Raw genomic sequence first — 14,256 nt, 5'->3', positions numbered from 1 at the left:
TTGTGTAACACATCACCTTGGTGAACCTAGAATATGTTTATCAGTATTAGCAAGGAGTCCATATAGGATACATGTGGATGCTGCCTAAAGGAGAGTGGGAGCTGCTGAAGGTAGAATAGAGTATAATGTAATAAGATTAATTCCATTGTTGGAATGTGAATAGATTGAATGGGTTGGGACTATAGTTGTAAACCAAGTGAAAGGTTTGTTCACTGTGCATATTTCTAGAAATTTATGGCCCTTCCTGTCCTGACTGTTTAATCTGGTTTATTTTTTTACCTCAGGGTTGAAGCAACTGAGGTAGTTTTTCCTAATGGAAAATCATATACCTTTCCAGTAAGTATTTTAGAAGTGACTTGATGATGATGATGACAACAGTAACAGTAATGATAATAATGGCTGAAGATTGCATGTATTCACTTTTTCTATCATATCTAATCTATTCATCCATCCATCCACATACCAGATACTATACTGTGAGCATTATACAGGTTATTTCATTTAATCCTCACAATGACCATATGCGGGTGAGTGCTATTATTATATCCTTTTCCAAATGGGAATACAGGAGCCTTGAGATGTTAAATAAGTTGTCTCTTACTCTCAAGTGGTGGAGCCAAGTTTCAAGCCCAGACATTCAGATTTTCAACTCCCAACACACTATATTATACTGCAGCATTATATAGCCATTATTTTATGACTTTTTAACTTTTTTCCCAGTTAACTGGGTAATTTGTCGTTTCACCCCTTTTAAGATTACATATTCAGCCTTCCAAACTAATTAGCCTGTTCACACTAAAATTAACAGTTGCTGAAGACCCCCCTTGTAACTGATAAATCATTTCAAATAGATTAATAAGCCTAATTTAGGAGTAAGCACGATTATTGTCAAGATAAAGGATCTTGGTCAAGAAAAAACTAAATCAGCATTATTCTTAATTGACTCTGAGCTTTTTCCCCCAAAGATAACTTGATATAAAATTGGCCAATTTTAAATGTGATAGTATCACAGTCATTTAGCCATGGTTCTGATTCAGTGAGTCTGTTCTTCGATGAACTTTTTTCTTTAGATTTTTCACCATTTCTTTTATTTCTGAAGTGAATTAGAGCCTGGAGTAGTTTCTGCTATTTAAATAGCTTTTAAAGTAGATAGAATCTGCCAAAACCAAAACCAAAACCTTCCTCTTCCTGAAAACATTTGAGTTTAGAATCATAGTTTATTCTAGAGCATTATTGTAATTCAGAATAAAATATTTAATTCCAAAAGGCATGAAATTTTATGGGCAGTATCAGGTCTTTTTTTTCCTTTGAATTGATCTGCATTTTAGTGATTGCATCAGTTAACTTTTGTTGTATAAGAAATCACCCCAAGACTTGGTGACTTCAAACAACCACCATTTATTCATCTCACGATGCTGTGGATCAACTGGGTGGCCCAGCTGTGTAGTCAGCTGGTTGGTTGGCTGGCAGCTGAGTGATCTAAGATGTAGTAGATGCTCACATGTCTACTTCTTGGCAGTGGTCTCAACAGGACAGGCATCTCATAATCCTTCAGACTAGCTGGGTTTCTGATACAAGAGACCAAGTACAATGCTCAAGTATTTTCGAAGTCCACCGGCCAAAGCAAGTCATTTGGCTAGATTTTAGGGGAAGAGAAAGAGACTCTATTTCCTCATGGCTGGATCTGCAGTGTCACATTGCAAGGCCATGGATACAGAGAGAGGGGAAGAATTTGTGGTCTTTTTATAATAGTTGACCACAGTAGTACCTGAGAGCCAGAAATAGCTTTTTAGTCTTTGTCATTTTTATTTTAAAAGATTGTCTGGTTTGAAAAGAGTTTCTTTTTCTTTTAATAGGAAGACCGGTCAAGTGTTTATAAAAGTGAAATATGTTCTTTCAAGAGAGAAAATAGGAAATGTATTTTAAAATTCGTTTCATTCCTCTACCTCATGTAGATAATTCCTTAAAATCATTTATGCTATATAGGGCATCTATGAATTTGAAATGGCAGGCTTTTTAAAAAGGAGTGCAACATGGTTATTTCAGCATTTGTTAATTTGTGTCCTCTTGAACGTAGATTAGAAAAACTTCTCAGAGTGTCCTCCCAGAAGAGAAGGATCCCTTGGGGGAAATTAATTCTTTTTCACGTGAAATAGCATATTTTCCCAAATACTTTGAATGCTCTTTTCTATTCTTTTATATTTTATATAAATGAAAAGTCTTGGAATAAGAGAACTATGGGGGATAATAAGTGGTAGCGAGACTAATGCTTAATGTTGTGAACTTTGGAACTAGGCTGCCTGAATTTAATAGTTCATTAGCTCATTTGATGCTTCATGCATGCATGTATGCACTTACTCATGAAAAATATCCCAAGTGCATATTATCTGCCAAGCATTTTTCTAAGCACTAGGGAATACAGTGGCTCTAGGGCTCTATGACCTATCATTGTCATGATCTGGGACTAGTTATTTAATTACTCTAAAATTCAAATTTCTAATCTCTAAAATGAGAATACTTAAAGTATTTGGTGTGAGGATTAAGATTATCATAAAAATCCTGGTAATGCTTTAGTTCATAGTAACTACTGAGTAAAGTTTTGCTATTACTCTTATAATCACTATCATCTAGCCCTGTGCCTCTCAAACTCTAATGTACATTCACATCACTTGGGCATTTTTGAAAACATACAGATTCTGATTCAGTCGGTCTGTTGTAATTACCACAAGAGTAATTGCCCAAGAGTCTGCTTTTCTAACAAATACCTAGATGATGCTGTTGCTTCTAGGTTGAGAACCACATTTTGAATAGCAAGCCTCTGGTCCATTGCCTTTACTTGAGTCAAAATAGGTTTTTAAATTTAGATCTTTTTTCTAATAGCAGTTATACTTTTAATAGTAATTCCGTGGTGAGACATATTCGTAGTAATGTTTCCTTAGGGGCTGAAGAACCTAGGATTTATATGTGTTTGTTCCTGCTGACATCATACCATGGTAGAGTGAAGTACCATTTGAGAGAGTGTGAGTGCTAATTCATAAGATGCACACCTCTCCTGTACTATCTCCTGGAACAGACTTATAGCCTGTACAGGGGCATGGTTGCATTCTCTCACCTGAGAAATGATAAGAAAGAAATGTCTTCACAATGCTTATAGACTTAGCATGATAGCATGAGAGTGTGCTGTGATACTTCAATTACTTTCTTGGTCGCAGACACATTCTTGCATGAGATGAAAGTAAAAATCTTTGGCCAAATTTATGTGTCTTAGAAATAATGTAATGCACCATTGTCTAACTGGAAGGATGGTGGCTGGCTTTCTAAAAGGAAAACATGTTTGTCATTTTATATTATTTCCAAGCGGTATGAATTGTCTTGAAAGTAGAATGTTCATATATGAAATTAATGCAGTAAATTTATTCCTCGCAATAATGTTTTGAAGCACCAAGTATATTTTCAGTCTCTGGCTGTAATGAGAGCTCTTGGGACGATAATGAAATTGCAATAATAATAACAAAAATTGAATTAGAAAGAGTCTAAAGTTGTATTTGATAGGAAATACTTTAAACTTCTCAAGCTCTTCTTTTTCTCTTTAAGGAACTGGCTTACCGAAAGGAGATGCTGAGAGCTGATCTAATTAACAAAAAAGTTGGAATCAGGTATTCTCTGACAACTTCATTTATTTATTTCCTGTTGGAGAGAATTTAAGAATGAAGCACACACAAGAGGACTTAAGTTTTGCTGGAAGAATACTTAGAGTGGGTTTTCATATCGCTTCAGAGTAAATTAAATGATTATAAAACATTAGATGTTGGGATGTCTAGTGTCTAATGGAACTCAAAAAGAAAATTGACTATTTCAGGTAGTAGCACATTTTAAACCAAAATGTAAACATGTTTTACATGTTTACATGATGAAACTCATGTTTTGTACATTCTTATTTCAGAGAAACTCCAGAAAATCTTGCAAAGCTTCTGACCAGAATGTATTTAAAGTCAGAAGTCATAGGCGATGGGAATCAAATAGAGATTGAAATCCCTCCAACCAGAGCTGACATTATCCATGCATGTGATATTATAGAAGATGCAGCTATTGCTTATGGATATAATAACATTCAGATGGCGCTCCCGAAAACGTACACCATAGCTAATCAAGTAAGATTGCACCCTTAAATAAACACTCCTTATTGTTAGAAACTGATTATTGAATGCCAGGAAGGCTTCAAGAAAAACAGAACCTAAGAATTAAGCAGTATTTTGACGTGCTGTGCTATGAGAAGCATTGGCAATGAAGAGGATATAAAACAGATGCCCAGCTGATTAGAGTAGGTTGAAAACCTATAAGACTAGTTCTTTGAAGAAAAACAGGTTTCAAGCTTGGAGTCCTTTTGGAATCTCTTAAGTGAGAGATTCAGCCTGGGCCTGAAGGCAGAAGCTGTGAGTGGGAGGTGAACAGGGTGGGATTTGTCCATCTGGGTCGGAGTACTACACAGATGTACTAGCAGTATGTTACTGAAGTGGAAGGGTGATTTTCTTTCTGGTGATGTGTTCTGTATAAATCTCTTTATTAAAGAATAGGGAATTTTATTGAGATGAAATAAAATGAATCCTTTTTTTTAGTTTCCCCTTAATAAGCTCACAGAACTTCTAAGACATGACATGGCAGCAGCTGGATTCACTGAAGCCCTTACCTTTGCTTTGGTATGTCTTACATGCTTTTTCTACTTAGCTACCTATTTACTTTGAAACTCTGAATTATTTAATCTCTGATTACTTATGTGAATTTATAAATTCTACATGTTAAACTTTCCAGATTCGAGAAGAATACTTTTGTTATTTGTGATTGTATCATTTCTAGTAAATAAATCTTGAAGATTTATTTATTTTTTTAGCCATAGAAAAATATGAAGGACTAGAAAAAAATGTCTTACATGACAGATGACAACATAATTTATAGTTTCATGTAAGTGTTGGTTCTTGATGAATTTCAGAACCAAATTTATTAAGTTAGAATTTTTTGGTCTTAACTTGGTTGTGGTTGTGCCCACTAGATTCTGCCCTGGCTAAGGGTTTGTGGACTGTTCCACATTAAACTCATTTCTTTTTCTTTGAACATGTTCACAAACATTTGCTTTGAGTTGAAAAGCTGACATAAAAGGCCTAAATCAGGAAATGAATTTTGTTACAAAATCAGAAGGAAATCCCCCTCCCCCACCAGATTGACCATTTGAAGGAATAAAATGTGCATGCAATTTGTAGTTCCCTTTCTCTTGCTGAGCATTTCTATAGTGCCTACTAGAGTAGTACTGAAATATTCAGTAAGATTCAGCTTATTGATCTAGGGCAAATGAAAAGAGAACCAAAAGTTACCTCATGCCCCCCCACTCCTGCCCCAATTTCAAACCCAGCCCAAAATTCTCACCCTATTGAGAGGGACTTACAGAAGGTGGTAGTGGGAATCACTGCCAGGAAGTAGCAAGTTGGCAAGGAGACACAGCCTTTCTCACACCATTTTCTTGAGCGTCTGTGATTCATAGAATGTTAATATGGGAAGGACCCTTTGCAATCTCGTTCAACAGCTTCATTTTTCTTGTTCAGCTGTCATTCATGCAGCAGCATTAATTGAGCATCTTTTGTATGTTATACACTGTACCAGTGAGGAAGGCTGAGGCTAAGAAAGGAAGTGTAACATATTTTATACAGACAACAGTAGAACCATGAATAGAATCCTGGCCATTTGACTTCTAGGGCAGTGCTTTTCTGTTGTCTCAGATTGGGTAAGCTAGGTTTGAAGCACCATTTCATTTATATGTATTGTCCTGAGTGAAATCCAGGGAATAGCATTGAGAAATTTCCTTTACTTTTTTTTTTTTCATTATATAAGTGGCACAGAAATAAATTCTCATTTTAACTGATTCAAACTTTACAGAGCCATGTAGCATTAACCATGGTGATCTCCCTTTAGTTCTACTCCCTACTTCAAATCTTACTTTTCTCCCCAGAACTTACTGCTGCTTAGAGGAGCAAATACTCTGACTCCTAGCTAGTGGTTGTTCTCCAGGGAGTGTTTGCATTGTGCCCATAGTCGGTGTCCATGATCCTGTTTTTCCTCAGTGCAGCCCTGTTTGAGTCGGCATTCCTGTCTCACTCAATGGTTAGTTTGAATAACTTGTCCCAGTCCACATGGTTAGTCAGCTGTGGACCAAGGATTCATACTTAGGCCTGTCTGCTTCCAAGGCCTGTCATTCACTGCCATACCGGGGCTGTTAGGAATAGTCTGTTCTGTCAAAAATCACTTTGAAACATTATTTTATGAGGGACTAAGGAGTGAGGTGCCAGAGAGTTTCAGATTTGTAATGAGTTTTCCTTTCAGAATATCAACATTAAAGATGCTTATAAAGTCACAAGCTTTATAAACAAATCTAAACATCAAGAGCAAAGATGATATACATAGTTGCATCCGATTTTGCACTGGAGTTAACAGGTCTTCTCTTTCTGAAACCTTGTACTTGATTTCCAAAATGTCAGTGATTCTTACATCTCATTATGATTTTTTGCTGTATTTGCATACTGGTTATAATGTTCTCTTTTAAATTAACTTCTTTTAAAATTAAATACCTACTTTACTTTATCATAAAAAATATCTTTAAAAGTTGTTGGCTTTATTGTTATATTTTTTTCTAACACTTTAAAATAAACACGTACAAATCAACATTTTTAAAATGTCTGTTCCAGTGTACCTTATTATACTGCCACTTAGGATACCTTGATTTAAACTCCTCCTTATCACTATCCCTTATCCATCATTGTGGTAAAGCAGAAGGTCACTCAGATATATATCTAACTGCCATGTGTCCGTGAAGCTTTTTTCTTTTATAGATATAGTACTAGTTCTACTTGAGAATGGATTGTATTATGTAAATTGCATGTCCTAACTAGTTGATCATATTATATCTGAATCCTGTTATAAAAACTTCTTTGTTGTGTGGGAGAAATGCTTGCACCCTGCAAGTCTGCCACCATTCTCTACCTTTGTAGTCATAGCAGATCATGGCACTTTTTTCTGCTTAAGCCTAGATGTGACTTCAGTATCCTTCCCAAGATAAGATGGCAGGAGTCACTGGAACTGGCATAAATATCAATCCTTTTTACCATTTCATTTATTCTGCACCATCCTTTTTGTTCTAAGTAAACTACAGGCCAGCTAGACCTTAAAGACCATTTAGTAAAAACAGTACAGTACCATATTAGTACATCAGTCTTCATGTTAAGTTTTAAATTCTTTTTCAAAAACTTAGCATTAATATATGTGGTCATTGTTGTCTCTTAGCTGTGATTTATTAATCATCAATATTTGTTGAGCACTTACTGTGCCAGGTACTTTTCTTCCATTATCTCATCATCTCCTTTATTGGACCAATGTATCTTATCAGTGAGTTTTATTTTCAAAATTTCTGCCCACCATCCTGGTTTCTGAGAGTGATGAGCATCTTTCTTTCTGGGGGTCTGGGTGCTATTTGTTACTAACACAATATTTATTATGCATATGTGCTCAATGATAAAGTAGGACAAGCCATGGGTGGAGTTCTGGCCACTTGAATTCTGCTCTCCATCCTACCATTCTGCAGCAAGTCTATATGGGGTTAGCAGGGGCTCCAGTGTTAGGCAGTCAAAATAGAAAGCCATGGAAACACATGGAAGAGGTGGGGAAGTTGTCATTCAATTTGAGCCTTGGGGTGAGGGGTAGCAGCAAGTGGGACTGGGAGAGCATTTCAGGGCAAAGAGGCTTAGAGAATGGATAGAGAACCATGGGGTACTAGACTTACAAGGTAAACAGAAAGCATGCCTAGGAAAGACCCAGGTACAGGTTATAACCACCATCTCTATGTGAAAAATTGACTCAATATCATAATTAGAACTCATTGTAGGAGAACTGTTACTATTACATTGCATCTGTTGTGGACCTGAATTTAATTGAAATATGTTTGTTCTTACCTTATTCTTAACTTACAGATTTAAACAGAGAATGTACATTGTTATTAGAGCATCATAAATAGACTTTTACAGTATTAAATCATGTTTTATATGAAATTTAGTGATTGCTTTTCCATACTGATCTATTTTGTATGTACTTCTTAGTGCTCCCAAGAAGATATTGCTGATAAACTTGGTTTGGATATCTCTGCAACAAAGGCAGTCCACATAAGTAACCCTAAAACAGCTGAATTTCAGGTAAGAATTTTAAGTAGCAAAAATTTGGGTAAAAGCTGAGAAACAGCATGAGTTATGAAAAAGCTCTTCAGTTGTTACACCTCAGATGGCATAATCTTAGATCTTTTTTAAATCTGTTCTTGGGTTTTGGGTTGGTTTTGTAACATTTTCACTTATTAGTGATGTAAAAGAGTTCCATCTCTTTCATACTAATAAGCACACATTCAGTTTTTCTTGCATATGCAATTCTACATTTTTTTAAAGCCCAAGCTTTAGATAAAATCATATCTTCTTGAATTAAAGAGAGTCTAAAGAGCATATCTGGAAGGGTATGCTCTTAAGAAAGTTAGTGCTATTATAAAATAGTATCTGAACTCTGTGATTTGAGATAGTTACTTTCTTTGGACCTTGGTTTTCACTATTGTAAAAGTGGGAGACTGCATTCTAAGAAATTGTGAAAATTCTAATATAAAATTTTATCTAGAATTACCAACTATTGTGTAGATTAGAGCTGTACAATTTAAATAACTAATTAGTAATATGCATCAAGTACGTGAGTTCTTTCTGTACATTCAGTTTCAGAACTTTGAAGAATTCTTATACTAGTGGTGGAAGAATTGTGATAATGAATTTCATATTTTGTTTTATGAGATCCCTGAGCTTTTCTACTGCTTTTAAAAGATGCCTACAGTGATCTTTTTAATACGAGATATTCACGTTTGTTTGGATAAAGTAATTTTTCAGTAATATCAGGGTTTTTTTTTGTGTTTATTCTGAATTTTCTTATTTCTTCCAGTTTCATTTATCAAGCTTCATAGATACCTTTTTGTCCCCTTCATTAGAGAGTTTGGGTTTATGGAATAATCATGCATAAAATACAGGATTCCTATATACCACCCTATTAAGAACACCTTTCAGAGGTGTGGAACATTTGTTAACAGTTGATGAAAGCTCATTTTTATAATTGTGCTATTAATTATAGTCCATCGTTTAACTTAGCACCATGTAGTGTAGTTACATGGATTTTTCTTTTTTTTTTTTAATTTTTATTCTGTTACGATGTATACAATGTAACATTTTCCAATTCAGATATATGTATGTCCCCTTTTCAGATATATATATATATATATATATATATTTCAGTGCTGTTAATTATGTTTGCGGTGTTGAACTACAGTCACTGCCATCCATTATCAAAACTTTTCTGTTGTTCCAAATAAGAACCGTCTACATTTTTTATTTTTTTATTTCTTAGGAACCCTGTATATTTTAAGCCTTGACTTCCCTTAATAGATGTTTTAAGATGTGGTAACTGCTATGTTCTTTAGGGTTTACTGCTTTTCTTATCTATTTTATATAAGTGAAAGGAAAACAAGTGAGAAATGTATTAAATGTCACTAAAAATAGCTGTGGCTTAGCATACTTTAATAATCAATATTTCTGCATAAAATATGTTAGAATTGAAAGAGAGTCTATCTTTTAGACTTGACAGATTCTATGTTTTACTCCTGCCTTACCAACAGATCTGTCTTACCATCACTAATGTATCTAAAGGGTTTATATTTATTTATGGTTAAATTACATATAAAGTTTGTCTAAGCCCAATCTTTTTCCTCCTACGTAATTCTTTGGGTTATCTTCTGAAAGTAGACATATTAGAGAATGTACAAAAGAGAAATGTTATTTAGCTAAAACATGTGAAGTTTTATTATATTTATTATAAACAAAATTACGCTGTATTTTCACATCCCCCCAAAATAATAAAATTCCTTAATGTCCTCAAATATACAGTTGTTCAGATTACCCTAATTGTCTCATACTTTTTTAGTTGATTTGAATTGGGACCCAAATAAAATTTGTTAATTGAAAGTTGATTGATGTGCTTTTTTTTATCTATAAGTAGGCTCTCCATCCCTCTGTGTCTGTTTCCCCACCCCCCACCCCCTGCCCCCACTCCCACTTTGTTTGTTGAGGAAATTGGATCATATGTCCATAAAGTTCCCACATTTAGGATTTTGCAGAATGCATTTCAGTGGTTGCACCTGTATTTTTGTGAAATTGGTAGTTAGATTCTTGGCCAGATTTAAGCTTGATTTTTTTTTATTGCTGTAGGTTGTTAAATAAACAAATAAGGCTAATCTATAAAAGAAACAAAAAACTAAGAAAAGTTATCCACTAAAGTAGTTTTTCATTTTCCCATACCTTAAACTTTCTTTCGTGGGATTTTTACACTTGATCTTAGCCAAAAGGCCGAGAAGCGATCTTTCGTGGGATTTTTAATGCCAAGTTAGGGTACCATAAAAAATTGTCTCCCTGAACCTTTAGCGGAGGGACCTTCCTAGGTTCAGAGGGTTTCTTGCTGATTCATTATAAAAAGGTTAGATATTAGTTGGACTCTATCCACAGCTACTGAATATTTATTTATTGGTTAAAGTACCCATTACAAAAAAATGAATTGGTATTCTCTTTGCAGTCTCCCTTCAGTATTTCTAGATGAATCAAGTTGAAGGTTTCACTTTGGTGTTAGTGTATCTTTAAACACTTTTCTGACATTTATTGATACTCCAGTGTAACAAAGAAAACAGCAGGCAGTAGGATCCACTTAGAATTTGATGATATGATTCTATTCACATTGTATTTATTTTATGCTATGAAGAGATTAACTTCCACTTAGGCAGTGATATAGAATTTCCTTTTCAATAAATTTTGTCTAAATTAAAGGAATAAAAGTGACTTAATGATAGTAGGGAAGCAACTGTATTGGCAGAAATGGTCACTGGTTGACGAAAATCAAGGAAACACTACTATAGGGGAGAAAAGTTTTTTTTCTATGTCTTCGTTTTATTCATCTAAATTCTTCATTGTAGTTTTGTTTCTGTGAATGGTTTGGGCACTTGGGTAATTTTTTCCCCCAGTTGAGAAAGTGAATAGTGTTTTAAAAAGCACTGAATTGAAGGCTAATAGCTTGCTGGTAAAGTAAATGTGATGTGAAAGGTATTGTCTTTTTGCTTCAGTGTACAATCTAGCATCTCCTTATAGTGGCTTACTATTATTTGTGCAGGGTCTATGAGGGGCTACAGTTTCAGGTCAGAGCAGGCCACTGAAAGAGAAGACATTTGAGCAGAGACTTACAAGAAGTGAAATATCCATGTGCAAATGTAGAGGAGGAATCTATGTACAAGGCAGATGAAACAGTAAGCACATGGGCCCCAAGATGGAAACCATGTGCAACCCAGACCGGTGTGGCTGGAGCACAGGCCAGTGTGGATGGAGCACAGGAAGCCATGGGAGAGGCAGGAGAGATGAGGTTGTACAGGAGCCAGGGTTGGATCATAGAGGGCCCTAAGTAAAGCATGGATTTTATTCAAAGTTTGATGGAAACCTTTTGGATTTTTTGAGCAGGGGAATCATGTTCTCTGACTAAGTCTGAAAGGATAACTCTATAGAGAATGGACTATAAGATAGCAGGAGTAGAAGCAGAGAAATCAGTTTAAGATGCTCATACAATAGTCTGGGCAAAAGATGATGGTGGCTGAACTAGTGATCCCATGTTTGGGCTCAGGAAGTCTGACTGCAAAGCCCAGACTTTGAATGATCATGTCATACCACCACGCATAAAATCTTCCTGCCAACGTGGTATGTTGGGAGCTGACACATCTCACATAGCTTAAAGTGGGAATTCATTTCACAGACAAAAGCAGGGAAGCTTTGCCTTTTTTTTAAGAGTGGGGATGTGTATTCTCATATATAGTACAAATGAAATAACTGTTTCATTTGCTTTGTTACAGTTATAGAAAGCTGAGAACTGTGATCACAGCCTGCCTATAGCAGCTATGTGGTTTTTTACGGCATATATACTTATGTTCCGTTTTCTTCATTGTCCTGGCACTTTGATTACATTTACATTTTCCCTGGTCCTGGTTTTTAAATTTGTATTTATTCCATTTAAATGTTTGTACTTATTACAGTGTACTTTAGTCTACTCGTTTGTGGAATGAGGCAGGATATGAAAATTTACATATTTAAAATCTTGAAAGTTAACTTTAATTTTAAAGATGATAATGAATAAAATAACCAATCATAAATAAAAGCAGTCTTATTTAAGTTATGATTATTTGTTACTCACATTATAATCAAATTCTTGATTTCTCATTTTGTAAATTTGGAAGTCAGAGTCTTTTGCATTCTTTTAGGGTTCTAGAATTGAAAATTAAAAATGACTTGGGTATTTTAGGCATTTCATTTTCCAGAAGCGTTTTTCCATGAAGCCATGGAATCTTCCTGCTTTGTCTTTATCCAGGTGTGTCTGCTTGGTCCCTATTTGGTTAGTGCAATTTCACATCTTCTCCTGCAGGTGGCGCGCACTACCCTACTTCCTGGCCTTCTAAAGACAATGGCAGCAAATCGGAAGATGCCCCTACCTCTGAAGCTGTTTGAAATCTCTGATATTGTAATAAAAGATTCCAGCAGAGGTAAGAATGAGTTCCCTTTGTTTTATATACTTAAAAATGTTTTTCTCTTGTTATGGAAAATTTCGAATATATATAAAAGTAGTGAAAGTGGTGTTAATAGTATTAATACCCCTATTGAATCTAGCATCCAGCTTCACCAGTTCAACGCTTGGCCAGTCTTTCATCTAAATCCCCACCACCATCTATACATAGTGTGTAAGTCCTACATAGCCTATCAATTTATCAGTCAACACTTGAGCATGTTTATTTAAAAGACAAGGACCACCACTTTTGTTTTGTTTATACAAAATGGCAACACCTTTATCATACCTTAATATCTTTAGATATCCAACTAGTATTCAAATTTTCCTGTTTGTTTAATAAATTTAGTTTTTATAGCTGATTAATTTGAATCATAATCCAAGCAAGGATATTTGGTTGCTGTTTCTTACCTCTTTTAATGTAAAGCAAATTTTAACAAATAATTTAATTTAAAATATTTATGAAGAGCCCCATCAAAGCCTCAACTTGAAAAGTACACAGAAAATTTCTTATTTCTTACATTATGTAATTTATGTGCATACTATTTTAGTGTACTCAACATCTTATTCTAGTTTAGCAGTGACTCTTCACAGCCGCTGTTACATCAGTGATTGTGAGTATATTTTACTGATTTTCGTCCATTTTGATTATGACCTGGACTTTATTTGGAATAGTGATCATTTAATAAGTATATCATATTTTTAGTAAATACCTAAACCTGATTGCCAAAGTCTGTCCTATTCAAACATCTTGTCTCCAGTCTCTGCTATAAATCAAACTGTGATTGTTCGGAGCTGTATATGTGGTGATCCTTTGGTGAGCAGTGTCATCCAATGACTAAATTGGTGGCAGTATTTTCTGTGTTGAGGATTTAAGAGTCCAAGTCCCAGCATTGTTTATTCAGTGATTCTTATTCAGAATGTATGCTTTTGAATCAGTTGGCAAAAGCAGGTGTTCAGGCCTATCACAAACAGGCTAATGTGATATCGCTCCTAACTACCAAATGTAGTTTTAAAATAATTGTCTATAAATTGACACATCTTAAGAAATAGAAGTATAGAGATATGACCACTTTGACTGTATGTGGGCCGTCCACAGCAAACTTCTTAGAGCTGGATTCCGTTTCTTCCTCCAAATGCAGCCTATCTTCAGTCAGAAGCATTACCTTGCATTTGTATGATGCTTTTTACTTTGCAGAAATACTTCTTAAACATACTTTTTATCTTTTGGCTGTTAAACCATTTCATTGAGGCAGATGGCACAACAACAACAACAACAATTACTGTCCTCAGTTAACATGTAAGAAAATTAAGACAGAAAAGGGTTATTTGCCCAGGCTAACATGGAATAGTAGACTTGGAGCTAGAAATTTAGGTCTTAGTACACATATCCCTAAGAATAAAAGTTTATTTGAATATCAGTCTATGCAGAATTTTCTTTTGGAGGTAAACTTGCTGTAATAGATATCAGAAAACATTTTCTGTGCCAGCTGCAAGTAGTTTGAGGGTTCTTGTGCCTTAGTGCAGATAACTGAAAATTTGTTTATAATTCCACTG

General features: G+C 35.0%; 1 protein-coding gene and 1 pseudogene across 2 annotated transcripts in view; one reads left to right on the top strand and one right to left on the bottom strand.

The window, feature by feature from the left end:
• Positions 1–14,256, top strand: part of FARSB (phenylalanyl-tRNA synthetase subunit beta) — a 102,010-nt gene that overhangs the window by 45,022 nt on the left and 42,732 nt on the right. For both annotated transcript variants that reach the window (XM_077155262.1, XM_077155261.1), the window contains exons 10-15: positions 285–336; positions 3,595–3,656; positions 3,944–4,151; positions 4,617–4,697; positions 8,136–8,228; positions 12,562–12,679. In XM_077155262.1, the coding sequence (XP_077011377.1) occupies positions 285–336; positions 3,595–3,656; positions 3,944–4,151; positions 4,617–4,697; positions 8,136–8,228; positions 12,562–12,679 (614 nt within the window). The remainder of the gene's footprint in view (positions 1–284; positions 337–3,594; positions 3,657–3,943; positions 4,152–4,616; positions 4,698–8,135; positions 8,229–12,561; positions 12,680–14,256) is intronic.
• Positions 10,337–10,469, bottom strand: LOC143678334 (U2 spliceosomal RNA; annotated as a pseudogene).

This window comes from Tamandua tetradactyla, chromosome 3 (genome assembly GCF_023851605.1).
Source record: "Tamandua tetradactyla isolate mTamTet1 chromosome 3, mTamTet1.pri, whole genome shotgun sequence".
NCBI lineage: Eukaryota > Metazoa > Chordata > Mammalia > Pilosa > Myrmecophagidae > Tamandua > Tamandua tetradactyla.
The sequence above is the reverse complement of the archived record's forward strand: the minus strand, read 5'-3'. Positions and strand labels throughout refer to the sequence as shown.